We start from the raw sequence: 26893 nt of genomic DNA on the forward strand, positions 1-26893 counted from the left end.
AACATTGTGTGGGGGTCGTGTATGAGAGAGCCATGCCATAAAATTGATCCCTGTAGTCATCATTCAGCTTGTGCTTTGATATGGTACAAAGAAATGTTCACACTGTTCATCTTTCCCCATTTTGTGTTACAGTAAGTGAAGGCTGGGGGGTGGGAGGAACACCAATATCTTGGGGCAGCTCTAAGTGGAGCTGGCAAACCTGCTCCACCTTCAGCCAGAGCCCTAAGACAAGGGACACTGTTGCACCACCAAGCAGTTGGGTGTTTTTTTTCCTGTGTTGACATTGAGGCCAGGATTTGCCCTGAAACATTTTGTTTTCTCATGTGCAGCTGGACTTTAAACTCCAACATCTCTCGTGCAGCCATTTCCCCCAAGAACTGCAGGAATGCAGGCAGCAGCCATTGGGCTGAGAGGGTGATGATGGCAAGGTGCTCTTGGACGATATTGTTTCTTGTCTCTGTCCTTTTCCTTCAGACAGAGCAGACAGGTATGGCTTTTGTTCTGTTGCGGCTTTAATTCTGATTTGTGCTACTGCTTCTCTAAACACAACAGTAATTTTGTACCTTGTGTTATGTTTATCTTGTAGCACATGATGATGCCACCGACAACTGTCTGTTCTGTATTTTCCTTACGTTTCTCCTACCTAAGTAAAAACTGCAGTAGATTACTGAGGCAATGTAATTTTGAAGTACCATTATTTACACCGGGGTGATATCTTGTCTTTTTTTATCATTTTTAAAGGGCACCCCAAATATTAAAGAGAATTTTGGTTTGTATTTCTAGTTGCTGCTGAAATAAAAATGCCTTATGAACGAGGCTGAGATGCATGCTCGCCATTGCTTGAATAAATTTATGTTTCTGTATCAGTCCTCCATGGTTTGTCAAAAATAAAGAGGAGCTGGGCAAGGAAAAAAATATAGCAACTGCTTAAGAAGGTCAAAACGCCCCTGGACGCAGCCCAGGTGGACTGCCAGGTGTGCTGGATGCATTGGAACCACTGCACAGCAGAAACATGCACTGGAGTGTCAGATAACACTTCAAAATGCAAAATACAATCATTAAGCTTTTTCTTTTTTAATGTCACATACAGACCTGTTGCTTATCGGATATCCTTCCAAAGCATAACCAAGCATTTGTATGCAGTTTCAGAATAATTTTGTTGTTGCTGCCACTTTTTCCAAATCTAATATTATTGATTATTTCAACCATTGTGCCCAGCACTGCTTGGCCCACAAACACTGTCTAAAATGCAAAAAAAAACCCAAACAAAAACAAATCCAGTCCCTACCCCAATGGGTTTACTTTGCAAGCACAGGAGAACTGACAAATGCACACTGACACATGCAGGTATGGATTGCTTAATGTCAAAGGCAACAGGCTCCAGCACAGTACCAGCCATCCGGCTGGCAGCAGTTTTTGTTATGAGCGTCATTGCAAAGAGGAATTTTAAGATCAGATAACTCTCATTTCTTTGATCTCTCCTCCTATTTACTCAAATAAAAAAGATTATGATGTCTTCCCCATAAAGGTTGGTATATGATATAGCGCTCGTAACTTTGAGCATTGCTGAGGGGTAGCTTCTATTTATCCCCCGTAAGAGAGATTTGATGGGGAACTCAGTCATGTCGTGGTTTTGCTTCTCAGTAAAAGATCCCTGTGAAGTCAGACTGAAGAGCATCAGTTTGGATCCATCATCATAAATTAATACAAATAATTTTCATATCTACTGATGAATCTGAAAGCCCATGCAGTCTTATAAAATAGCCTCTGCCTTTATGATAATAATTTTCCCCTTTCCCTTGACGTGCCACAGCAACACTGTTCTGTGTGCCTGGTGCAGGAAAAAAATGTGCTAGGAAGGGCTTCAAATTCCCTCTGCTTGGGAGCAAGTCAGGCTCTCCTGAAACTTCCCGAGACTCCTCAGCTGAGTTTGGGCTAAGAAAGAGGGCTCTTCCAGCTTGTAAGTTTAATGTGGTCGAAACCCTGAATCAACTGAAAGATCTCTCTTCATGATTAAAAGTGGCTGCTTAGTAAGATCTTTTTTTAAATGTTGAAAATATATAAGGAAATGGATCTAAGTACTGATGATAGCATTCTGTCATACAATGTTTCAGTGTTTATATCAGCTGATGATGCAAATGAAGTTATCAAGAGACAGAGGCGTGCCAGTTTCCTAATTTTTGAGGAGGTTCTTCAAGGCAGCTTGGAAAGGGAATGTCTTGAAGAGAGATGTACACATGAAGAAGCAAGAGAAGTATTTGAAAATGATGAAATGCTTGTAAGTATTTTGTTTACCTGTGTGCTTTGGTCCTTTACTATCAAATTGAGCCCTGCAGCCTGCTTAATTTGTTTGAATTTCTCTCCATATGAAATCTTTGTGTTTTGCATCTCAGCAGGTAGAAAGCAGGTATCTTCAGTGGTCAAAATGGAAATGCAGAGGTTAGCTCTGACACTTTTGAAGTCCCCTCCCGAAAATGATGTGTCCTGTGCCTTATGTTGCAGAAGTATATGGCTGTTGTCCCACCGTGACCACACACAGGGAAATACAGCTTCAGCACTCCTTGAGGACCAGGAGGGGAAAGGGGCTGTTGGGATGGAGGGAAGAAATGCACCAGCACGTAGTGGAGTGGCACCTATAGAAAAAGGTTCACTTGGTCAGCAGATACAAGTCCTCTTGCTCAAGAGGCCCTCCTGACACGTACAGCTGGATGCTATGTTCTTTACTGGGAATCTGGCTGGAGATTTTGTTTGCAGGGAAAGCAGAGGGAACAGCCATCTGGCTGTGCGCAGGTGGTCTCGGTGCTTTGGGGAAAGTTGATGGAGGGGTGGTACAAGCAGTCAGGAGAGGTGTCCCCTTGGGGAAAGCAGCGGCAAAGTTGCTTGGGAGTACCCAGGGAAAAGCGGGGCACATGAAGGTGGTGACAGCTGTTAGTGACCTGCATCTCCAATCTTTGCTGACCCCTCTGTCTCCAGCAGCACCTACTGGGGCACAAGTGAGATGGGACAGGGTCACTTCCCAGGCCACTGCATGCCAGAGAGACAATGGCCAAACAGTTTTTCCAGGAAGCCGTGTTGCTAAAGGATTCAGATATTTCCCTCCTGCATGTAAAGTGTTTCTTTTCCTTTATAGCTTCTTAAGAAACAAAAAAATAAGCAAACCCCTTCCCATCTCATGTCATTCAGATTTTGCTGTCAGGGCAGGATTTGCAGTTGTGCACTTCATAAAATGTAGTATATATTCTGTCTTACAAAGTTTTTGTTTTACCAAAATATTTACAAAATATTATTTTATTTGAGAATTAAAATCTAATTCCCCCCCCCTTTTTTTTTCCAGAAAATGTTTTGGGATGCCTACTATGGTAAGCTGGCCTCTTGTTTTCTCTCCTTCATAGCAATGTCACACTGTGAAGATTATGGTTCAGTCTAATGCTGGTTTTATGAGAGTTTTTAGCAGTTTATGCTACAAGAAACACCCAGTCACTATCTCATGTCTCTAGTACAGCAAGAGGAAAAGTGTTGATGTGAAAGCTTTAAAAAAGTAATAAATAGGGAAAAGCAATTAAGATGGCAAAGCAAATAAAAGTTGAAGGTGAGTAGATAATATAATAACAAATAGGCTATTTCTTTTCCTGAACTTAAGGCTATTCTGGAACTACCTGGAACCTGAGAAAGTCTGCTTTGCTAATACAATAGAGCAGCACAGCTTAACCAGCAAAACCGCTCAAATACAAACCTAACACTTAAACCTGAGTGAATTAAATAGGTGTTAAAAGCTGCTGGCCTGTCTGCAAATTCTGGAGGCTGGCCCTGCATCATCCCTTGGCAGCTGTCAAGGCAAGAAATGAGTTTGTAAAAGCTGAAGGACTGATGTAACTACACAAACCATCAAGAAGGAGCCTGGGCACCAGCTTATGGTTACTATTCCTTCCTTTTCTGCATGCCTTGTCCTAAGATTTCATAATGCTTTTTTTTTTTACTCAGCATGTATTAATTTCTAATCTTAATTTTAGATAGTGAATAAGGAGGTGGTACCAGCAATTAGTATTTGATGATATAAATATTATGAAGAATGATACTAAATATCTGGCCTTTTGTATGTGTTTCATTACTGCTGTGAGGGTGGGATTAATTTATCCTAATTTCAGTCATTGGATGTTTGTACCAAGCATGGATCCATCTCTACAGTCTGTAAAGAGAGAAGGGCAACCAGTTGAGAATGGTCCATCCAAACAAGCTTAGCCATAATAGGGATGCATTACTGGTTTTGGCCTCAGTGGCGGCTTTCTTGCAGCAATTCAAAGCCATCATGTCCTGTCTTCTTCCTGCAGAAGAACAGTGTGCATTTCTTTCTTTGTGATACCTATTCTAACATTTTGAAGAGTGTTGCCGTGTATCTCTATGCCTTTTTTCCTCCTCCTTAGACAAACCCATTTTTTCATCCTGTCTTCCAAAGTCTCATTTTTCAGATCTCTGGTATGTATCTTGCTTTCCCTCCATAATCCAAAGTACAGTGGATAAATCTGCATGGTGATGAGAAAAAGGATGAGAAAAGCTGAGCACCCACTTGGCCTAATGCTGGCTCACCCTTTGGCTCTGTTTTGTACTGTTCCACCTTGGTCTCTTCAAGTCAAAGCTGAAAGATCAGAGCTGATCTTGCTCTAGTGTGGATGTACGCAGTCAGGGCACTTGGCTTGAGATTGCACTTGTCCCTAACTCTTTTTTATTAGCAGTATAAACTTAAATATTGGAATCATAGAATCATTTTGGTTGGAAGAGACCCTTAAGATCAAGTCCAACCATAACCTAAATCTAGCACTAAACCATGTCCCTGAGAGCCTCATTTGTATGTCTTTTAAACACCTCCAGGGATGGTGATTCCACCATTTCCCTGGGCAGACTGTTCCACTGCTTCTCAACACTACACCTCTCTTTATACATAATTTTCCAAACAGTTTTGTGCATTCCTTTCTGTGTTTCCATGGCTCAACTAATGACATCATCTGAGATATTTCTGTTCTATGATGTTCACTGATTCCCCACTAGGTCTTATCCTGTAGATTTATTTGGTTTGGATTCTTTGATCTTGAAAAATGCGTTTTGGTAGTTACTGACCACCTTCTTATTTTGCTGAGTGCTTACAAACAGTTTAATCATTCTAGTGGCTTTCCAGTAACAAAAATAGTGCTGATTTCTCTGTAATTCCTTAAAACTTCTGTTTCCTTCTTTAGTAAAGCTAGTCACTAGGTTTACTTTTTTTTCCCAGTCTCACAGAACCTCACCTGACCCCAGACATTTTTGAGACTTCCTTACCTACATTTGAGCATGCATTTCAGAGGCTTAAAACCATCTAACTCGCTTAAGGCTATAGGTGCAGCCTTTCCCTATCTTCAGCTACCCATCACTGCTGCTGGACTTCCTCACTCTTCAGCTCTACCTGCTCAGCTGTGCTGATGAGTCCCCTCTGACCCATCCAAACACCTAAATTATGCTGAGATATGCTGGTGGGATCTGACTGCAGGTGGGGTGATGATGGTAACTGCTTTAAGACAATGTTTTAGTACAGCTAGCACTCAAAGATACACGTGCCCATAGCCTGAGGTGGGTGGGTGTTTTTTCCCTGTATCAGGCAGAGTTTTCACCTTTCTGTCCCTGATATCAGTTATGGCAGCCCGCTGACTGAAGTTAACCTCTCTGATGAAGTTTTAAATTTTGAAAAGTTTGGAGAGCATGTCCCAGGTTACACTTTTCTGGCTTGCCCCCCAATCGCTCATGTCTACAATAAGCAGTTGTTTGGAGAACGTTTCCAAACTGTTTTGGGGTCTTTCTAGTGGGCAGCATGAAGGGAAACTGGCAGCTCTGCCTGGTGTTCCATCTGTAGTGAGGCATCCTTTGGTTTCAACATTCAGTTCATCAGAAAGACCAAGGCTGCTAGTGTCTGAGCTGCTGTATAATAATTACACAGGAGTGTGAAAGACAGCCTTCCTCCTTGTTTGATGTTGCTTGCTGTATAATTTTGATGCCAGGTTTATTTATTCATATATGCACATAATCTTTTTTTTTAATCCATATGCATATCAGCCTAACACAGGAGACCGAAAACACCAGTCTCATAATATGTTTTTAATGAGTGTGTGAACTGGAAGTCAGTGCTTTTCTCTGAAACAGAAGATCCATCCTCCAGAAGTGCAAAATGCCTCTGGATACCTCGCAGCATCCCTGCCAGGGGCTGCAGAAGCACCTCTGGAAGCAGGCTCAGGCTAAAATTACTCCCAAGGAGCAGTTCGGTGACATGTAGCCCATCTCCTTCCAGACCTTTTTGCAACATTTCTCCAAGTGGCTCGTGTGCCAGGAAGGGGGCTGTGTAATTTGGGTCAGTGGTGGTGACTCCTTTGGCGTTTCTGCAGGTGGCAGGAGGTGCTCATCGAGCCCCTGCCAGCACAACGGTGTGTGTGAGGACAGCATTCGCGGCTACACCTGCACCTGTGCCGAGGGCTACGAGGGAGAAAACTGTGCTTTCGGTAAGGCATTGTCCCATTTCTGAGAGACCCTATCGCCTTCTGTCGTAGGGGACTCCAGGAAACGATATGCAACTCTCCCATTGCAGCCGGCCATCAGTTTCTAGGTTAAAACAGAGCAGGGGTGATGTGTGCTGCCTGTCTACCGAAACGTTATGGCATCCTGAGGTTATGCTGGCTGCTTCTTCTCTCCGAGCCTCCCTTCTCTGGGGACACAGCAAAAGGGCTGCAAGTCCCCCTCATGGGTGGGCTCCAAAGGAAGCCCTGCCCACTGCCACCAGCACTCAGCAGCTGCTTGTCCTGTCATGGTACCAGGCAACATGTGGCTCAAAGAACCAGGGCTGTGGTGCCATCGTGGCTTCCCAGCCACTTTGGTGCCCCTGAGGCCACACGCGCCCACAAGGCAGTCCCTCAGGACTCCAGAAAACAAACCATTTTCAGTGGAAGTGTAAAAGATGTAAAGCAAAACAGACACTTTCTGGCACATAAAAAGCCATGGTCTACGTTCCAGCCCTTACATCAGTATGGCTTGGAGGTCCCTTGGGCTGGGAGACGCCCTGGTTGCCGCAATGCTGGGTCATTTTCTGTATAAGGGGTGTGACTGGGTAGAGACAGACCAGCTTCTTGGGGAGCACAGAAGGTGACAAAGCTTGGGCCGGCACTGGGAACTGTATCAGCTCAGCGTGGGCCTTAGAGAGCCACATTATGTGAGTTGTTTGCTACTTATCCATCTATGAGCTAGATCTGCCATTAAATAGCTGTTCTTCCTTTTGTGTTCTGCTGAAGCTTAAGTGTTTGCTCAGCCACAGACAGTTGACTGAGCATTTTTTCAAAGGTGATTAATACTCCCATTCTTTTTTTTTCTTATCTTTGGCAGCTATTAGTTTAAATTCTCTTAGGACAAGGATGAGAAATAAGAGCTATTCATTTGGTTTTGCTGAAAAGCAGAAAGTGTTAGCCTTTTTCTTCCTCAGGCAATACCTGCCTTCTTAATACATGCAACAGTTCCCCCAGTGCAGACACTTGTGTTTCATTTAAAAGGGTAGAAAGGAAATCCATGGCATCCTTCCACAGGTTCTCATGGAAGGCCTAGTTTGACCCTTGGCTACCAATGCTCTCCAAAACTCAGAGGTGCAGACAGTCTGGTGCAGTGAGGTGCTGGGTGAGCACAGTTTGCAACAAGTCTGGAAGATGCAGAGATTCAGCTGTCTCCAATTTCTGCTTAACAAGGGGAAAACGAATGTGGTGGGAAATACAACCAAGCCAGAGTCCCTGCCCACCTCATAAAGTGAGTAAGCATAAAATGCTTAGTAAAGAGGACTGCAGCTGTGCGAGAAAACTCCAGCTGAACCACTGCCAATGCTTTTTGTCTGCTTGTTCTGTTCAGCTAAAAATGAATGTCGCCACCAAGCAAAGGAAGGATGTCACCACTTCTGCTACCCGGGAAGTAACTCCTACCGTTGTTCCTGTGCTGATGGTTACGAGCTTGGCAAGGACAAAAAACAGTGCATCGCATTAGGTAGGTGTAAGCGTGGAAATAGAGGGGGCACATGCTCAGTACTGGGGTGGGCAAATGAGATCAGCCTGTTCAAGGACTCAAATGCTGAGAATATCACTTACCTTCCAAATTGGGCAGAAAACACAGGAATCTAGAGACATCTAAGATGCCAAAACAGTGGTAAAAGAAGCAATATTTGATCTGAACATTTAAACATGGCTCTACAGAGATGACTTGCATCGTCCTAAATGTTGCTCACTGGGCCAGATTTTCCACTCCTATGCTCAGTAGAGGAACTCCACTGGAAACCTGTCTGTTTGGGAATGAGGTTCAATTGTCTCCAATCAGGCACCTGATGGTCTGATAAATGAAGAGCAACATTTGCTGCCATGTGAATTAGTTTAAAGCCGTAGCCCTCTTCATTTTTTAATGTCAGTCTCATTTAATCTCATCCCCTCAGAAATAAGATCTACTAAAATTATGGTAGTATGCTTAGGCTGCACCTTCAATACAGCTTTGGGCCCATCCCCATCACTACAAGACAGACATTGAGGTGCTGGAGCGTGTTCAGAGAAGGGCAATGAAGCTGGTGAGGGGTCTGGAGCACAAGTCTGATGAGGAGTGGCTGAGGGAACTGGGGCTGTTTAGTCTGGAGAAAATGAGGCTGAGGGGAATCACAGAATCACACAGAATCACAGAATGTTAGGGATTGGAAGAGACCTCAAAAGATCATCTAGTCCAATCCCCCTGCCAGAGCAGGAACACCTAGATGAGGCTACACACGAATGTCTCCAGAGTAGGAGACTCCCCAACCTCCCTGGGCAGCCTGTTCCAGTGCTCTGTTAACCTCACTGAGAAGAAGTTTCTTCTCAAATTTGAGTGGAACATCTTGTGTTCCAGTTGGGACCCATTACCCCTTGTCCTACTGTTGGTTGTCACCGAGAAGAGCCTGCCTCCATCCTCGTCACACTCACCCTTTATATATTTGTAAACTTTAATGAGGTCACCCCTCAGTCTCCTCTTCTCCAAGCTGCAGAGACCCAGCTCCCTCAGCCTTTCCTCGTAATGGAGATGCTCCACTCCCTTCATCATCTTCGTGTCTCCGTGCTGGGCTCTCGCCAGCAGTTCCCTGTCCTTCTTGAACTGAAGAGCCCAGAACTCGACACAATACACCAGATGTGGTCTCACCAGGGCAGAGTAGAGGGGGAGGAGAACCTCTCTCGACCTACTAACCACCCCCCTTCTAATACACCCCAGGATGCCATTGGCCTTCCTGGCCACAAGGGCACAGTGCTGGCTCATGGTCATACAGTGCTGGCTCACGGTCATGACCTTATCGCTCTCTGCAACCACCTGAAAGAAGCTTGTATCGTGGAGGGGGCTGGTCTCTTCTCCCAAGTAACAAGTGATAGGATGAGAGAAAATGGCCTCAAGTTGCACCAGTGGAGGTTTAGAAAAATTTCTTCATGGAAAGGGTTGTCAGACACTGGAACAGACTGCCCAGGGAAATGTTCGAATCACCATCCCTGGAGGTGTTTGAAAGACGCATAGATGAGGTTTGTAAGGACATGGTTTAGTGCTAGAGTTAGGTTATGGTTGGACTTGATGATATTGAGGGTCTCTTCCAACCGAAGTGATTCTATACTAGCAAGTAGGGCAGCCAAATAGTTGTTGAGCTATAGAGACACACTTTTGATGATGAAGACTTAATGTCCGCACCAAATGCACATTTCACATCATACACTTTATTTCAGACTAGTCGGAGTTTGGTCCTGTGGACTAAGCACCCATTAAGTTATGACAGTACGTTTTGTGTGCTTTTGGAGGCTGTCTTCTGGTTTGGCTCACCTGAACAGCGTGTGTGATCCAAGATTATGCCACAAGGTGAAGAGAAAGTGCGATTAATGCAGATTACTGGAAGATCCACCTGAAAAGCACAGTTGTGGTCTGAAGCAGAACACAAAGACATGCATATTGCCAGAGTGACAGCTTTTAAAAGGAAAACCCAGAATTAACCTTGTGTAGATTGGGCCACAGCTATCAGGTATTTGACACAACTCAGATACAGGATACAAAGACAAGGAACCAGGCTGTGCTAATGGCTGGCTGGAAAGGCAGCCTCATTTCATTAGTTACAGACACAGTGAAATGTGATCACCACAAGCCTAAGCAATGACCCAAAATATTCAGTGCTGTCACTAAGCTATTAGACTATACATGCCAAGCAAATTGTTCCAGTTCTCCCCAGTTGAGAAATTGTCCTTCTCCTTTTCTTTGGTGCAAAAACGAAACCCCGAAGTCAAGGCGGAAGCAATAAGATATTTGCAGGCAGCAGTTGTCTTGAAGTGACACAGCATGAGGTTTTTATTTTTTCAATTCATTTGCTAGATCAATGTGCATGTGGCAGACTGCAAGACAGTGATAATCTGATACGTGAAACAAGGAAGAAACATGATGAGCGATTTCCTTGGCAGGTATTTCTAGCAATTCATGAAATCCATCACTCAACCTCACATGGACAGTGCTATCTATGGTCTTTTTGCATTATTTTAGGTCCTACTGCTAAACTCAGAAGGGAAGGGCTTCTGTGGAGGAGTACTGCTAAAAAGTAACTTTGTGTTAACTACAGCAGAGTGTGCCCTTCTGCACAAGCATTTTGAGATCAGGGTTGGTGCTGGTAAGTGATCAAACACATTTTCTCTTGTAGCATATTTTAATATTGATTGCTAATTTTAAAACAAAAGCTTACTAAAAATTTTGTGGTATAAAAATAATTATGGGAAACAAATCTGCTGTCACGTCATTTAAGCATCTCAGTTAAGTATCTTGAACTGGAACCACAGCTGCCCCAGGCCACCCTAAAAGCCAAGCAGAGACAACTGCCTATGAGATGCAACTCAGAGCTCAGCACGTCAGGATAAGCTAAACCAGGTGGATTTAAAGGTGGCTTTTGTTTCATGCCAAAATTTACTTCTTGTTGAGTATTTGTCCTTCCCTCAGAAATGATGCATGCTTCTACATAGCATTAAAGAGCTGCCAAGGCATCATTCCCAGTTTACTGCAGCTGTTTCAAGAAAGAGCGCCTTTAGTTTCCCTACTGCACGTATTTCCCAGCACGACTAGGCAGCTGATAGTTCGCATGCAGTGTTCAGGAATCTGATAAATTATTCCTAAGAGCAGTGAAATGTGTTGCTTCACAGGCCCTAATGGAACAAGTGGAATTGAGAAGACAATGCAAGTTAGCGAGAAACACATACACATCCGTTACGACGAAGACACTGGTGAGAACAACATCGCCTTACTACAACTCCAAGAGCATGTTGAGTGCAACAACCACCAGCTTCCTGTTTGCATCCCTGAAAGAGACTTTGCAGAACACATTTTAATTCCAAAACTGGCTGGTACGGTCAGTGGCTGGAGAATGGAAGGTGATGAACTTCAAGGTGATGAGTTGCATGTTTCATACCTTCCTGCTGAGGACTGCAAACAAATACTCAACATAAGCCTCACAAACAGGCAGTTTTGTGGACACCTCCAGGAGGCTGTAGACAAACGACTGGCTGGAGGAAGCTTTTTAGCTACCATGTATAAAGGTACTTGGTTTCTGACAGGTATTCTGGGATCTTGGCCACTAGAAGACACCGAATGGGAAACGCTTCTATTCACTAACACTGCAAGGTATATGATATGGTTTAAACAAAAAATGAAATAAGACACAAACACAACCAACTCTCCAGAACCAAACCCCTACCAGTCACCACAAGGAAACATTTGGACACAGCCAGTACATCCATTTGATTATCACAATTTGCAGCAATGAAAGTTGCAACAATATGTATATCATACAGAAAAACCTCTTTGTCTTTCCTTCCATTGACACACAGTACTGTGAAAGTCACAATGTGGTAAACCTAGTTATTTTACTAAAAAATGACTGGACTTCAAGTTTCCTAGAACTGTTTGTCCTAAAACTCAAAAAGTGTTGATGTTTTTCTGAGACTTCAAATGTTGCTAGAGGGAAATTAGCCTTTTAAACTCGTTACCTTGAGGTTTGATTCAGCAAATTCATATTCTTATTTCAGCACTTACACAAGCAAAACTTAAGGTGACCAGGGGAACTCCAAGCCTTTAAATACCTATGTTGATATAGGACTTGACACTCTCATCACACTGAAAAATGTTTCCCGTGTTTTCCCTTACGAACTATGTCCACACCAGTTGGTGGGTAAAGTAAAATCCAGCTCTCAAAGAGGGGAAAAATATGTTTTATTTTATTCAAAAATAATTAACAACCCTCCCCCAACTACCAAACTACCATCCCATTACTACGAACAAAGTTATGTTATACCATCCCCAAACAAAATACAAAACCCTCAAGGTAGTAACACTTAAAATAATGGATCCAGTGGCAGTATTTCCCCAGAAGTAGAATAAAACAGATTATGGATAAGTTACTTACATAAGCTTTCGTTCATCATAACAAAAATGAAACAAAATATTACAAGAATGAAAAAAAAAAACCCCACAAACAAACCCATCTGTAGGCACCTACAGACAAAAATCCAACATTTATTTAAACCCGTAAGTATTACTGACACAGTAAAGCTTTTGGTGTCAAGCACTTCTCTAGTTTTTAGAGAAGGCTTAAAAAGAGCATTTAATACCTGCAAGACTATTGAAGAGACTCAACAAGATGGAAACCATGAAGGAAAACATAATTTCCACTCTGAAGAATAGATTAACACAAGTAACAAAGGGTGATACTTCTCCTTTCTGAAAGATAAATGCAGAAATAGTAACAAAAAGTACTTTTTAAAAGCTTTTAAGTACTTTGGAAGGAATTTGGAATGCTTTGCTTTATTTCCTCATGAAATATCTTGAACAATCTAGAAAGCCTGCGGAAGTCACCATTGAAAAGTCAGCATTTCATTCCAATGCACTTTGTAACACTGGCAGCCTTGGTCGTTCTGGGAAAGGAGTCACAAACAGCTCCTGGCATTCCAGTGCTGGACACAAATCAGGTCATTTACAATGTTCTTGGGGTGATGAGGAGCAGCTCCAGTGGGCAAGCTGAGTATCTGAAAAGTACTTGTCTGGCTAAGACACAATACTCAACACACTGTTGACAGCTGAGGAAATGGGTTCTGCTTACTGACCACGAGCTTTTGATGCTGATGAGATATATAGCCTTTAATATGACCCTGGCAGAAGGAGAAAAAGACAGCATTAGTACTGGAAGCTGGTAACACAATGCCTACAACCTCAGCTGTCTTCAGACTACACCAAGCAAAGCTGTGCCAATACTCAGTCACTGCGCTACCGTACTTAGTATCTATAAGGATCCAATTTACGTAACTGGGTGAACTCACAGAGTAAGCAGAAAGCTGGAACCATACCCATGTTTGTTTGTGTACTGATGGTGCTGTAAGACTGAGAGCCTCTTGCCATGGTCCCCTGTGGGCCTGCTTACATTTGCTTGAAGAGACAGACCTCTACAGAAGTGTTTCTAAATTTAGTCTTGCTCACTTTAACATTAGGATTTTAATTAATCACTATTCCAAACTTAATAAACTAAATGACACAGTACTTCCTTTTCAGACATGTGGTGGTGTAACACTGAAATAAGTCTTCCAGCCATCTAATCCCACCCTCTGTTACTTCAAGACCACACCAAAGAACCTGTTTCAGACACAAAGTGGCTCATTTTCTTGCTGGCAATATAATGCCGCTCCAAAACCTCTGACTTACTAGAAATCTCTTGATTTCAAGCCTTTATCTGTTCATGAGCAGCTGAGATCAATTTAGAGTAAAAGATAAAATGTGAAACAAAACCAAAGAAATCTGGTCTTATTTTTTTCTAATGTTAGAATGTCAAGTCTCCCACTTCAAATGCAGAGGAACAAATCCCATTTCCTAATGGTTACATTTTTTGTATTTTTTTAATCAGTATCTATGCATATATGGAAATGTCAATACCGGATTTGTAATGTAAAATTCAACTTCAGTTTAAACCAATTCCTGCGAAAGAAGGAGGAACTAGAGGAAGCCCTCAGGGCAAATGAAAACATTTCACTTTGGGCACAAATGAATCAATTTTTTTTTTTTTTCCCACACAAGAAAACCTGGATTACCAATATGCTTTTTGTAAGAATCATTTATTCTCTACCTAATATTTTTTACTGTCTGAAGTCTGGAAGGACCCAACAAGTGGTCAGCACATACCATATATATAAGGTTAGCTAAAATGCACTGGACTTCATCAATATCAACATCATCTACTTGCATGAATTTCAGGGCAATCAGAAAGGCATCTAGAGATAGCTGATGGGTTTTGAGTAGTAAATATCTGAAAGAAACAACAGGAAAAAAAATCTGTTATTGAGAAACAATGACTTAAAAATTCTGGTTCTTAGAAAAATGGCCTTTCTACAATAAATTCACTTTAACAGGAATTCGGTGTTCTCAGAACTAAGGAGCAGATACGTTTCCATTTCAGTCCTCGGTGAAGCCATATTAAATCTGCTTTTGCAAAAAAAAGTAGTTTTTGTTATACTTACACTTTCTTAAAGAGATTTCTGTACGTGATGATTTTCAGCTTCTCAAGGATAAGAAAGATTCCACATCGAATAAAGAAGGTCTCGTGCTTTGTTAGGGCGTCATTCAGGAGGAGAAGATTGCCTTCACTGTGAGGGTGACGAAATGAAAACAAGAGAAGGCCTCACCCGAATGAGAAAAGAAATTGTCTGACTTGGTAGCAATACCCCTCCACTGCCTTCCTCCCTCATCCCACATAAATACCTTTCCCATACTACTTTTTGAACTAACACACAATGCAATAAAGTAATTATCATACCTCACAGCCTTTGTTACTTCAGCAAACTGCATAAGGTCATACTTTTTTAAGAGCTGAATTGTTGGCATATGGCCCTGAAAAAGAAATGGTTTCCAGGTTTTCCAGGATAAAGTCAAATGCATTTTAAATGTAATCCAGTAAGCTATAAACACATTTGTTAGAGAAAAAGACAAATGTTTAACCACTTTTTTTTTTTCCTACAGAACAAGAGGTCAATAGAAGTACTTGTAAAATAATCTCCCTGCCTCGCCAAATACCTTGTAGCTCAACTCACGATAACTACCTATTTTTTCATGGTTTAGGGAGTCTTGATGTTTCTTAATGTTGGAGAACCCTTAAAAAACTCGCAAAATCAAGATCCTGTGACATGAGGCCAAGGAAGATCCAAACTTTATGTCATGGCTGCATGATCTAATCTGCAAACAGAAGAACCGTGAGAATCCCAAGCATTGCTAATAATACAAGCAGTGCTTCAGCGCTGTGCAGTGTTAGCTCAGTCTGCACCAGATTTTTTCCTCACTATGCTTCTGTATGGAAATAAAAATGTCATCTCAAAACACACCAAAAAAAAAAAAAAGAAAGAAAAAGGAAGTTTAAATTTAAAGAAACAAAATTAATTCTCATTGCTAGATCAGGAAAGAGTGAACCATCTACACTATCAAAAAGAAACTTTGGGTTTTTTTCACCCTGCACAGTAGAGATCAGATTGCATATTGACTTGGGTCAGACTTTAAATTTAGTTACCATCATGCTATGCTGTTGGTAACTCCTTTCCTGGTTGGAGGATTAGCTGAGAGCAGAACTCAGCTGCATGGCTACTGAGAACTGCTAAGTATAAAAAAAACCTATCGAAGCTATTTAGAGTTTAAGGTTCATGTTAATGTTTGGGCTCTGATTAAAAAAAGCAACTGTAAAAACAATGACCTTTATCTAGTTTCTTTAGTGTCTTTTACACTAGAACTGCTCCAGAAAAGCCACAGTAATTCTAGGCACTAAGGGACCCACCAATTGAAAGGCACTCACCCAGTCAAGACTGGGATGAAGTTTTTAGGAAGACTATGAGTTTTCCTTTATCACCTGACTGATCTGAAAACAACCAGTAAGAAAGTCAATAAACAAAAAAATGAAAAAGAGAAGACACTTGTCATATCATGCTTTCTCTTTGCCCAATGAGAGATGTCCACTATGGAAATACAGCTGCAAAGTAATTGAGTAACACTGCAAGAGATGGGAAAGGGAGCACAGAAAGGAAAAGGGAAGATGGTCAAACAGGCTGGGGCAAAGGTGGAAGATGGCAACTCACAGATGCAGGTGACAACAACATTCCCCATGGGAAACTTCAGTAATAGGGCCAGGAACTGGAAACACTAAAATCCAGTGCTTGTGCCCTCAGTCACACTGAATTAATTGTTTACATAATCCCACTAACTCAGGGATACACAAATACCGGCACAGCACATAGGAAAGGACAGGAACTAAAAGCAGAGATGTGCTTAATTCTTTCAATAGAGAGATTAAAGATCAAATAATAACTAGTCCTCATGAATTTGCTCAAAACCAAAATGCTCTACTTCATGAGCCCTCTGACATGCCTCAAATGGGCAAATGCACAAGGTGTAAATAGAAAACCCGAAAAGAGGAATTCTTTCTCTCCTGTGGCAAACCCCCCTCAGTCATCTTCTGCCATCTATTTGCACATTCTCCTTTTCTTCACCAGGTGAAAGCCACAGACAGATTTGTACTAGTGAACCCACACATTGCCTGGCCCATCTGTGCAGAGTTTATCACCACCAGGCAGGTGCTCTGCTACGTGACCAAGTCACATTGGTAAGTGTTTCTCCAAAGAGCTCAAAGTTATCTTTATTACAGGAGTAACCTCAGGTTGCACCTTTACCCGGGTGGGAGGAAGGTAGGGGGGAAAGGAGAGTGGGAGGTGTGTTGTGGTTGTTTTGGGGTTGTTTTTTTCCCCCCTTTCTTCTCTCCTGTGTTACTATGAATTACAATTCAACATTTTCTATTCTCTCACAAAAAAAGTGTGCATATGCTGGCTCTTAAGGGGGTCTGGCATAGATCACCCCTGAATCTCAGTAAAGGAAAAACAAGAACCATAATGAGCATCAATTTGGTTATCTGCACCCCCAAAAAACAATTCTGAAGAGTAACATCAACTCACCAACAACATTTTTACTGGAAGCAGGTATATCAAAATCATTCTTTTGTTCTTCTGGCTTGAGCGGTGACAGTGCTCAAAGGCAAATGATAGATACTCTTCAGCTGCAGACACAAATAAAGTGCTAGTCAACAACAAAAACAGATTAAAACTGTAACTCAAATTCTGTGCTCAGTGTCCATCTCTAGCTTGAACATGTGATATTTGAAATTATATATAAAAATCAAAATACATTAAGAATAATGCTGTAAGAATTATTGGAGATCCACACAAAATACAAAGTATTACCAGAAAAATAAGTCCTCCTCCAGAAAGTCAAGAAAACCCCACCTTGTAAAGGCCTGTCAGAGGTAACAATTACAGTCAATATTGGAATTTTCAGCTCATTTCACTAGAATTATCGTGTAACTACTACACAAGGGGAGAATCTCAAGAAGTGCTGATGAAGCAGAATTCTATTTTCTAAATTCACACATTAGGTTCTTCAGAGGATGAAAGCTGCACGTGATGCACACATCTGCTGAACTGCAGAAATGTGCGTGTGAGATCACACAGCAGGACAAGGAAAATCTCTCATCAGTTTTTGCTGACAGACAAAAATGACAAGCCTGACAGGTAGAAGGCACTGTTTAGAGTTAACAAAACTGTCTTCAGAAGAGGTTTTGCTCAGGGGCTTAGGTCAGTTCTAGAAGAATTTCTATTCATTAATAAGAAATCTCAGAGAAGTGGTTTCTACATCTTCCAAAAATCGATGTACTGAGAAACTAATTCTACAGAACAGTTTGCTGAAGGTTTTGTTCATGGCATACAGCAACTCGAAGAAGACAAGAGAGTTGCAAGGCGTTCTTGGTGAAACCTTTTACAAACCTATTCTTTTGGATGCTCATATATTTTATTATGCATGCACATAATGCATAAGACTAGAGAGGACTTCACTGGCACAAGTGTTTTTAAACTGGGCATATACTACAATTAGAAGCATCATGCAATTTTATCTCTGATGTAACACAGCCTGTGGGCCCTGGATCTTTCAGCACAACTTTTTTCCTTTGATCAATGCAAACACACCTGTACCTTCTACACACATTTTGAGTCACAGACACATGACATCAGCCAGATTTCACAGCAAACAGCAAGACTTCAGATCTGTCTTACTGGCACACAGTACCTTGCTTAAAGTCACTGTCAAACATGGCTTTACGTCCAACATAATATCTGTATGTAACTCGCTGTGCCATACTATACTCATCCTTCAGATTTGAGCTGTCAATTGCTCTAATTAAGGGCTTACATAGATGGAGTTTGTTGATCTGTTAAAAAGAAAAAAAAAAAAAAGGCATTTTATTCAGAGAGTGTAGATAATACATCACACAAACAGGGTGAGTTTGACTTAGAATATGAAACACAAAACAGCTTACCAGACTTGAACCCTACCTTAAAGTAAATTTTAAACAGCTGATTCACAAGAAACAACATGCCCCACTTTTTGGAATCTTCAATGCCTGCTCGACTGTCACAAGAAAAGAAAAAAGAAAAAAAAACTACTAGTACTGAATATTGTAAGAAAATCATGATTTTGTCCTCATGGTAAATTCCCTCCATTGATATTTTATGGACTTTTAAGGTAAAAAATACGTGTCTGAAAATAAAAGTAAAGGCCAACGTCCTTGTCTTAAACCATACCAGCACTGTCAAAACAGAACATGTGTTCCCATCTCTAAATTTTAAACAGCTCTGCTACATTTCTCCTCAACATAATTAAATGATGTCATGCAAAATATTATTCATCTGTATCAGGATCCTCACTCCAGTCTACAGGTAACACATACACTGGCATAGCAGTTGCTTATAGTATTCAAAGTGAAAGAAAGATGGTTGGGGAAAAAAGCATTTTCTCCACTTCAGAAGTATTAAGATTGCTAAGACTGGAAAGCAAAGAGTCACCTGTTCTCCATCTAACCATAATGAAGCAAGCTTCAAAACTGCACAGGGCACTAAAGTGTTAAAGATCTTTCCTGAGAAACAGGGACATAATCAGTCCCTCCCAACAACATCTGCCAGGAATGTTAAACCTGAAGGGAGGCCTCTCCAGCTGCAGTTAATAGTCAGGAGAGAAGAGACTACAAATAAGAGGAAACAAGCCTCAGAATTGTTTGTTCTTAACCAGACATGGTCTTAGTAAATGGAAAAATCTTCTGTCAAGTTCATCTAGTTCTTAACAATTTAATAGTGCAAGTTCTATCGAGGATCTTTCACTTACGTGTCACTGGCGCAGACTCGAAAACAGCTCATCAGCAGTTCTGCTGCTTTTTCCAACATGTCACCAACTTTGCTTTTCCCTTTCTTCACCAGCTGTTGATCTGCCTATAATTACACAGCAAGAAACAACGTGTAATTCCACATCCTGCTTTGCTGGGTTGTGAATGGTTTACTTCCTTAATATAACACTTAAAAAAGTCTTATAGCAACAGATTGTCTTGCCTGCTATCCCCCAGAAGGTAATCAAGCTCACAAAAGAAAACACTCAGAGAGGCTCCTGAACATGTAACAAACCTAGCGTGCAGGAGAACAGTCCTTTGAAAATAGCACTGACCTCTCCTACCTTCAGAGCTACTAAGCTTTAATGCAGCTCTCAGAAACCTAAATTCAGGACCACCTGATAGCTGAACCAAAGCAATAACACTGCAACTCAAGTTTCCAAAGACCAAGAGTCTGGCAAAAAAAAAAGTCTTTTGAACAAAAGAAAACTGAATTGATTCCCCAGTTATGGAGTTTTAGAATTTATAACTAAGCTTCTCTTCACAGCCATGAAGGCTAAATTTTATTTCTAAACCACATTCACCATTTTCTAGTAGTAATACACACTGCTAGGACCTGGGATTTTCAGAAGAAATGCAAAACATATGTTACAGTGGCAAGAAAAAACAACAAATTGACAACAACACATGGGGAAGATCCACGCACTGACTAATACAGAACTTAAAACAACTAAGAAGAGTGGGGGAAAAATTAGTGAGTAGATATTTACTACGTGCTTTCTAAAAAGATTTAATATAATGCTTGCATTCTCATTAGCTGAAACATACGGAAAAGAAATGGAAACGCTTCCTTCACTGCAGAAGTCTTCTCTGTATCTGCATCCTTTGAATATACTAAGGTTAGAAGACAGAGTTCAAACACTTCCAGTATGACTGATCCCACCTTCCCCTTTCTCATGAATCTCAAGTATACAAATTTGCCTCATTCAGACTGGGAATCAAGACTTGTTATAGAGCAGGCACACACAAAAAAAAAATATTTGCTTTGCAAGCATGCCAAATGTGTCATTTTGTAGGTGGGTAGGCACAAGAAATTGCTGAGGGGACAAACGCTGAAAACACTAGATATGGTCAAACTCTAACCTAACTTGAGCTGCAGCTCCACCTCTTCAGGTAAAGTGACTAGGAGCAAGATCACAATCCTGCCACTTACCTTGGCCTAGCAGTTCTCATTAGATCCTTACACAAGCTACTTCAAATCACTAGCCTGAGAAAAATAATGAAAATTTGTGTAGTTTTTTTTTATCAGCAGTTGTATGGACTCAGCAAGGGCTCCGATGAGCATCACAAGCAGTACACACAAATGAAAGAGCAAAAAGGAAGCAGAAACTTCCCTCTTCAGATGTGGCAAGTGGTTAGATTAGCTCAGCTGTCTGGCATGTCTCCATCCTTACAAAGCCTCCATCAAATCCCAAGGATAACACAATGAAGTAGTGAGCTGTCCCACCACGCTACTCTATAAAGACAGTACTTAATCATTTTATATGCTCTAAGGAACTGCTGTGAGTTGCATGCAGGTCCATAGAACCCCTCTAGTTCCAGGTGCAAATGGGAGGTGGGCAGATGGAGCAACCTAGTTTTGCAATGGGACTGGATAGATTTAGTGTGGCAACAAAATCCTAAACAATGAGTTAAATAGTACTGATCAAAATTAGGCTATGCAATAAAGTCTCAAATATTTCTGTCATGGAAAATCCTAACGTAGAGAAGCCATGAGGCTGTTAATCAGATCTACTTACATTATTAGCAAAAATTCGAAGATCAAGGGCTACAGCATACATAATAGGTAAAGCCCTGGAAAAGTAAAACATAGTATACTTAGTATGTACAAATCATGCAACAAGTAAGACATGGGAAACAAGCTTTTTTTTTTTTTTTTTTGGCTAGTTGGTCATAAAGCCAGAAAAGCATACATTAACCTTTAAATAAAGAAGGATGCACCTTTTAAAAGGCCTTCAAGATCTCAACATTTCAGAAATCCTACACTGGAGGAAGAACTAATTCAGAAACATTTTTTACAGTGGCTTTAATAAAATACTATCCCACCTTGAAAAAAAATGATTCACATTTACTTATGGACCATTCTACATAATTAAGCTCACACTTTTGGACCTAAAAACTCAAACAGGCAGCAAAACCAATCAGGCTTCATTTAAGTATCGCTGGGGATAAATAAAAACTACAGGTGTAATTTTAGTTTGACTACTATGGTATTATGCTAGTGAAAGGTAAGAGTCTAGTTTCTAGCAGCTCTCTTATGATGTACTCACCAGTTTTCCTCTTTATGTGCCTGAAATGCTCGCAAGAAGGATGTGTTGTATTGAGGAGAATTTAAAATACTATGAAACGAAGCACAGATGTAAAAACCAGCAGTTGCATGGTACCATGTACTGCTACATGAAAAGGCACAAACCAACAACAAAGTAAGTAGACAAGGATTTGGGATGCAAAGAGGCAGCAGGGAAGAACATGGGCACAGCCATGCACTCCTCGGTGCAGCAGCAGCCGTGAGAAACACTGGTCCCTTAGATATAAGACAGCAGCTTTCTTTATCAGTATCTTCCCCTTCAGCCAAGTACAAACTGGGATGTATGTTAACGATTTGATTGTCTCCTGCACTCTCGTGAGAAATCAATTTTCTATTTTAGAGCAAAGTGACAGATTCCTTCTTAGTCCTACAGAAAGCTGAAAGAAGAGTGTATCTGCATTTCCCTTCTTAAGAACCTAAATAGCTGAGGCGTATTTGGAAGCAGATCAGATTCTATTAGATTTTAAAAGAGGTAAAGATAACTTATTCTACAAGCAGACATAGTTAACCTGAAAACAACATATAGGATTTATGGAAAAGGATATTGGACAATAACTGTTTGGCATTTGTATGCTTCTATAAAGTCGTGGTTTCCAACAGCATAAGTACACCTGTCAAAGAAAAGGTGCATTAGTGCATCAGAAAATATCACGGATGCAATATAAATATTTCTTTTTGCATCTTAACAGGCATAGAGCTTTACAGTTTATTTAAGAGAGACACAGAAATACGGTTAGAAATGTTGCTAACAAAATGGCACAAGTATTTTAACACAGCACTAAGCTTGATAATTGTAGAAAACTGATCTGAGAGCTGAAGGGGGATTTGTTTCTATAATATACACAGTATCAACTGTAATACGTTAATGCTTATTGAAACTGTCACCAAGATTAGCACAGACAAAAAAAATTCCAAGACTGTTGAAAGTGAACTGAAGACTCTGTCAATGCATTTTTTTTAATAAAAGCCTTAGAGAATTATGTAGGTCCTAAAACTCTTAAGAGTACTTTTATGACTAAAATTCGCCACTAAAAATATTTATTTCTTGTATTTATTTCAGTCTAAATTGTTGTGTAGCTAGGAAATGCAAAGCAAAGGAAACAGCAAGCACCAAAACAAAAGCTGTGTCAATGGTTCTATGCAGATGACTGCCAGCTACCTAAAGTAAACTATAAAGTAAACTATACATGGAGAAGAAAGAGAAGGTCTTTATTTGCTGCAGTTCTAGCTTGATTTATAAGAGTAATAAATACCAAGTTTTCAGATGTAAGCCCTTAAAAGTAACAAAGTCAACTTAAGGACAGGCTTCCTCATGCCTGCTGGATGGTTCACAACCGACTTCACATTCTTGGTCCATCTTTACCTTAAGTGGGCTGCAAACATTTCATCATATGGTGGTTCCAAAACTTGCTGACACTTCTCCTCTGGAGATGGAAGCTAAGGATAGAATAAACCAATGAAACATTAAAAGGAACATCTAAGGTACCAGAAAGAGAACATCACAAAGATATTCTGTCATGGCAGTTTCATGCACACATGCCTTTGTGATCTATCAGAACCTTAAGTTATATTAATAATCACAACCACTGTCCTGAATTGCTAGTGTGCATTCTGCCTCCATAACCTTAAATAAAATTATCCAAAATGAATATAGCACAAACACTGGATCCTTGCTACCCACTGTTTTGCTCTTTATTTTCACTCCCGCTGTGCCACACTACCAATTAATGTAGACCTGTCCAGAAGGGACCTTCAAAACCGTACCCACTCAGAAAACAATTCAAAGTGAAACACAAAAAGCCATCCAGGAAAACAAAAAATCTGAAACATACAATATCCTTGTGAAACGAAAGGGGAAACCAACCTACAAGGGGATCCTGCTCTGGCCTGTGAAACAGATTTCTGAGGTTTATCTCCAATGGAAAAGAACCCATATAGAGTGCTAGGAAAACTGAGAGCAAACCAAAAGAAAGGTCAAAACCAGGTTCTAACCTGTAGCCTTGGGTTTGCAACATGTGGATGTTTAAATGATACCAATTCTGCACAAAACTGTCCATCTCTGCTGTCAATAGCTTCTTGTACCTACCAAAAAAACCAGACACATTACAGAACAAAATCCAGACACAGCCATACAACATATTTACACATGACAACGAAAAACACCTTCTTGTTACCACTGTTCACTCACATCAATACCAACCCAAAGGTGAGTTTTTAAAGGTTTAAAACTAAATGAATCAATATTTTACTTTCAACACACCTGTTTTTCAAAACAGCATCAGGAAGAAGGTAGAGTGAACACTACTGTGTTTTCTTCCTTATTTGTAGGATACAAGCAAACCAGAGAATCCCCAAACAACTTACATGCGTCTAACATCATAAAACAGCAGTTGTGAACCAGATTTGGTTAAGCTTTTAAAAATTCCAGTTGGACTTAGGGGCATCAAACATATATGTGAAGGCACAATCTTTGAATAACACTTAAAAATGAAGACAGATTAAACACGAAGCCATCATTCCAAAGGCAATGTCTGATATTGGACTAGACTCTGTATAGAATACTTTTGAAAGCTGCTAAGGCTATAAATGTTATATTCTGTGGAAGAACCGTTTAATTCTGGTTCCTTCTAAAGATAACTCCTTGTAAAAAACAGTCTGCTTGAGCAGCTTATTGTGACATCAAGCTGGAAATTTCTTCAGTTGTGGAAATAGTTTTAGATATTACTTCTAGAGTTTCTTTCCCACTGTTTGTGCTTTATTTGTCATATTTTTGTGTCCCGATATGGGAAAAAAAAAGTTTTTGATGTATGGAATGGTCATACCAAATGGAAAAAATCGTAGACTAAAATAGCAAAGGAAGCAGCAAAAGAGGGAAAATCAACTGCTTAAACTCTTTCAGAGATTGTTTGTTCTGTTTTGCTTTTTTTTTCAAGTAAAGGAGAGCTAATTTTATGTCTTAGAAGTAGATCTTATTAAACATTAAATGGACTGTCAGCTGGAGAACATGCTGACTATTCAGAACAGATCACTGTCCTGGGAGATCTCAGCCACTCAATTTTTGAGACTAAAAACCAAACAATTACTCTCTTTTTGTGCCCTTCACTCAATTGACTTGACTGAAATAAGACGGTAACAGTGATGAAAATATGATGGTTCAGAAAGAAGCAGTAAGAGTGGTCACACTAAAAGCTTGACACTGGAATTTCAGTCTACCTGATACCCTTGTGACCCTGCTGTGGTCTCTCCATCATCCATGACATACACACTGTCTCTCTGCCTTTCTGTACTTAAATTCCTGTACCTCCTGAACCCCTGAGCTCCATTTGTTACTGTATGCACACACAATCCCACCACATTAGTTATTATGGATAAATTACTTCACTATCCCTTACATCTGCAACCATGATGCTTTTCAGAAATTCCAGGTACACATCCTTGGCACACAGCCAGTATACTTAACACAGAGTTATGAAGTACATTTCTCTGCCATATCACACATTCCAGGTTGATTTATTTCTTAAGCAAGGTAATGTATTTACAGCAAAGAAAAAATACACCCACATAACAGTGCTGACAAATAAAAAAAAAAAAATTGCTTACTTGCTGCAAATACTGATTTATGGTGATATGCGCCATTAAAACGTAAGAGGCAGGAGTCCCAGATAAAAGGCAGATGTATCACATTCTGCAAAATAAACGGGTGTTTAAGAAAAGAGCAAAGCGACAGCATCTCACGCAGATCCCCCGCCTGGCTCTGAGAAAACACGGGATGACTTTAGCAAATCCCTCGCTGATGGGCAGCTCCTGCCGCCTGACGGGCACAGGAACGGGGCCTCGGGGAAAGCACAGCAGGGTAGCAACACAAGCTGCCTACCAGGGGAAGCTGTGTGTACAGGAGAAACCCCGGCACAAAGGCACCGAAGAGGGAGAGGGCCCTGGAAGCCCGCGGGTGCCGAAAACGGGAGGGCAGGCGCCAGAAGAGGGAGAAGCGGGGTGATGAGACACGGTCCCGCTTCCCTGGCACCCCCACCATGCACCCGGCGGCCCCTCCGCCCTTCACCCTCGCCCGGCCCTGCCCTACCGCAAGCCCACCCTCAAGCCACGGCGCGGCGCTTCCGCCATTCGGTACCGCGCTTCCGCCAACGGCTGCCACACTTCCGGTATCCGGCAAAGCACGGGCGCGCTCCCCATAGCCGAGGGGCGGTGGGAGCGACCTGGCGAGCCACGTGACAGACTCGCAGCTCCCACCACCCTGCCCCGCCCGCCGCGGCGCCCGGGAGGCGTGGCTTTGTTCCGGATAGCCAATGGGAAAGCGCAGTGGGCGGGGTCCGAGGGCGTGCGTCAGTGATAAACCTCGTGCGCGGAGAAGTGTTACGTTTGCGGGCAGTGGGGGCGGCTGTTGTTGCCTTTGGTGCGGAGGGGCTCGTCTGCTGCCCTTGTCTTCGCTGTTGTTTCCTCGTATCAGGCATGGGGAGGGCGGGGAAGCCCAGGCTTTGTGATACCGTGTACCCGCTGACAGGCACCCGGTGTGGCTTCCCGGTCCCCCACTGACAGAAGCTTTGCGCTTCTTAGCCGGGGGAGCGCACGGGTTGCCCGCCCGCTTCCCCTCCTTGCCGGTTGCGGCGGCGCACGCCGGGAGCGCGGGGGAGTCTCTGGGGGCTTGTGCCCACGAAGTTTAAACCGAGCATTTAACTCTTGAAACCGTCGTTCTTAAAAGCGCCAACGTCAGTTTGGGAAAGGAGCACGCTCGGTACCCGCCAGGCTGGCAAGCGCCAGGCCCGGGCCTGCCCTGGCTGGGCTGGGGGTTGTGACCGGGACGCGGGCGGCCGTTTGGCGCTGGTGCTTCTCCCGTGCGAAAAAAACAGCTCAGGGTGGGAGACGCGGCCGCCCCTGGGCGCGGGGTACCAGCAAATGGAGCCAGGCGCAGCAAGGGAACGGCGGGTTGCGAGGCGATGGTGGGAGCCGCTGTCGCCGCCCGCTCGGCCCCGCCGGATCTGCCCCGGCCGCCGGCGGGCGCGGGAAGCCATCTTGTGAGCGGGGCCGGCGCTTGCCCGCACGCCCGAGCGCCGGGGAGGCCTGGAGCCGGGCACAGACCCAGATCCGCACCCGGGCTGGGCGGCGCGGTCGGCGAACCGGCCACCGGGGCGCCCGGGGGAGGGCGGAGGCGGGCGGCTGCCGGTGACTCCCGGCCCAGCGGCACTTGGCAGCCGCCCGCTGGCAGGGCCGGGAAG

The 26893-nt window shown here is 42.2% G+C and overlaps 2 protein-coding genes across 5 annotated transcripts; one reads left to right on the forward strand and one right to left on the reverse strand.

Annotated features, from left to right (window-relative positions):
* The first annotated feature begins 272 nt into the window (after positions 1 to 272).
* PROZ (protein Z, vitamin K dependent plasma glycoprotein) lies at positions 273 to 14870 on the forward strand. The gene is made up of 8 exons (XM_065829613.2): positions 273 to 487; positions 2115 to 2278; positions 3335 to 3359; positions 6405 to 6518; positions 7903 to 8034; positions 10402 to 10487; positions 10567 to 10690; positions 11214 to 14870. The coding sequence occupies exons 1-8, from the start codon at positions 322 to 324 to the stop codon at positions 11723 to 11725; spliced, it is 1323 nt and encodes a 440-aa protein (XP_065685685.2). The 5' UTR covers positions 273 to 321; the 3' UTR covers positions 11726 to 14870.
* On the reverse strand, positions 12263 to 25865 carry PCID2 (PCI domain containing 2). 4 transcript variants are annotated; one of them, XM_071807641.1, is made up of 15 exons: positions 25792 to 25865; positions 25263 to 25347; positions 23655 to 23744; positions 23026 to 23099; positions 22206 to 22273; positions 21625 to 21664; positions 21094 to 21148; positions 19297 to 19400; positions 18471 to 18546; positions 18205 to 18346; positions 17040 to 17140; positions 14867 to 14940; positions 14571 to 14696; positions 14236 to 14359; positions 12263 to 13214 (listed from the first exon to the last, which is right to left on the reverse strand). In XM_071807641.1, exons 2-15 carry the CDS (start codon positions 25296 to 25298, stop codon positions 13125 to 13127), a joined length of 1200 nt encoding a protein of 399 aa, XP_071663742.1. In that variant the 5' UTR covers positions 25299 to 25347; positions 25792 to 25865; the 3' UTR covers positions 12263 to 13124. The 4 variants fall into 4 exon arrangements, with proteins under 4 accessions (XP_071663742.1, XP_071663734.1, XP_071663738.1 ...); XM_071807633.1 differs by having other exon boundaries at positions 25755 to 25855; XM_071807637.1 differs by having other exon boundaries at positions 25744 to 25846.
* Positions 25866 to 26893: the final 1028 nt, after the last annotated feature.

This window comes from Patagioenas fasciata, chromosome 1 (assembly GCF_037038585.1).
Source record: "Patagioenas fasciata isolate bPatFas1 chromosome 1, bPatFas1.hap1, whole genome shotgun sequence".
NCBI classification, from domain to species: Eukaryota; Metazoa; Chordata; class Aves; order Columbiformes; family Columbidae; genus Patagioenas; species Patagioenas fasciata.

Coding starts and splice junctions, on each gene's coding strand:
- PROZ (XM_065829613.2), top strand. CDS start 322: ATGTGCAGCTGGACTTTAAACTCCAACATCTCTCGTGCAGCCATTTCC. Junction 2,279..3,334: donor TTGAAAATGATGAAATGCTT/GTAAGTATTTTG, acceptor TTTTTTTTCCAG/AAAATGTTTTGGGATGCCTA. Junction 6,519..7,902: donor GGGAGAAAACTGTGCTTTCG/GTAAGGCATTGT, acceptor TGTTCTGTTCAG/CTAAAAATGAATGTCGCCAC.
- PCID2 (XM_071807641.1), bottom strand. CDS start 25,298: ATGGCGCATATCACCATAAATCAGTATTTGCAGCAA. Junction 22,274..23,025: donor ATGTTTGCAGCCCACTTAAG/GTAAAGATGGAC, acceptor TTTCTTTGACAG/GTGTACTTATGCTGTTGGAA. Junction 14,941..17,039: donor TTCCAGTAAAAATGTTGTTG/GTGAGTTGATGT, acceptor TTTCTTTTTCAG/GGCCATATGCCAACAATTCA.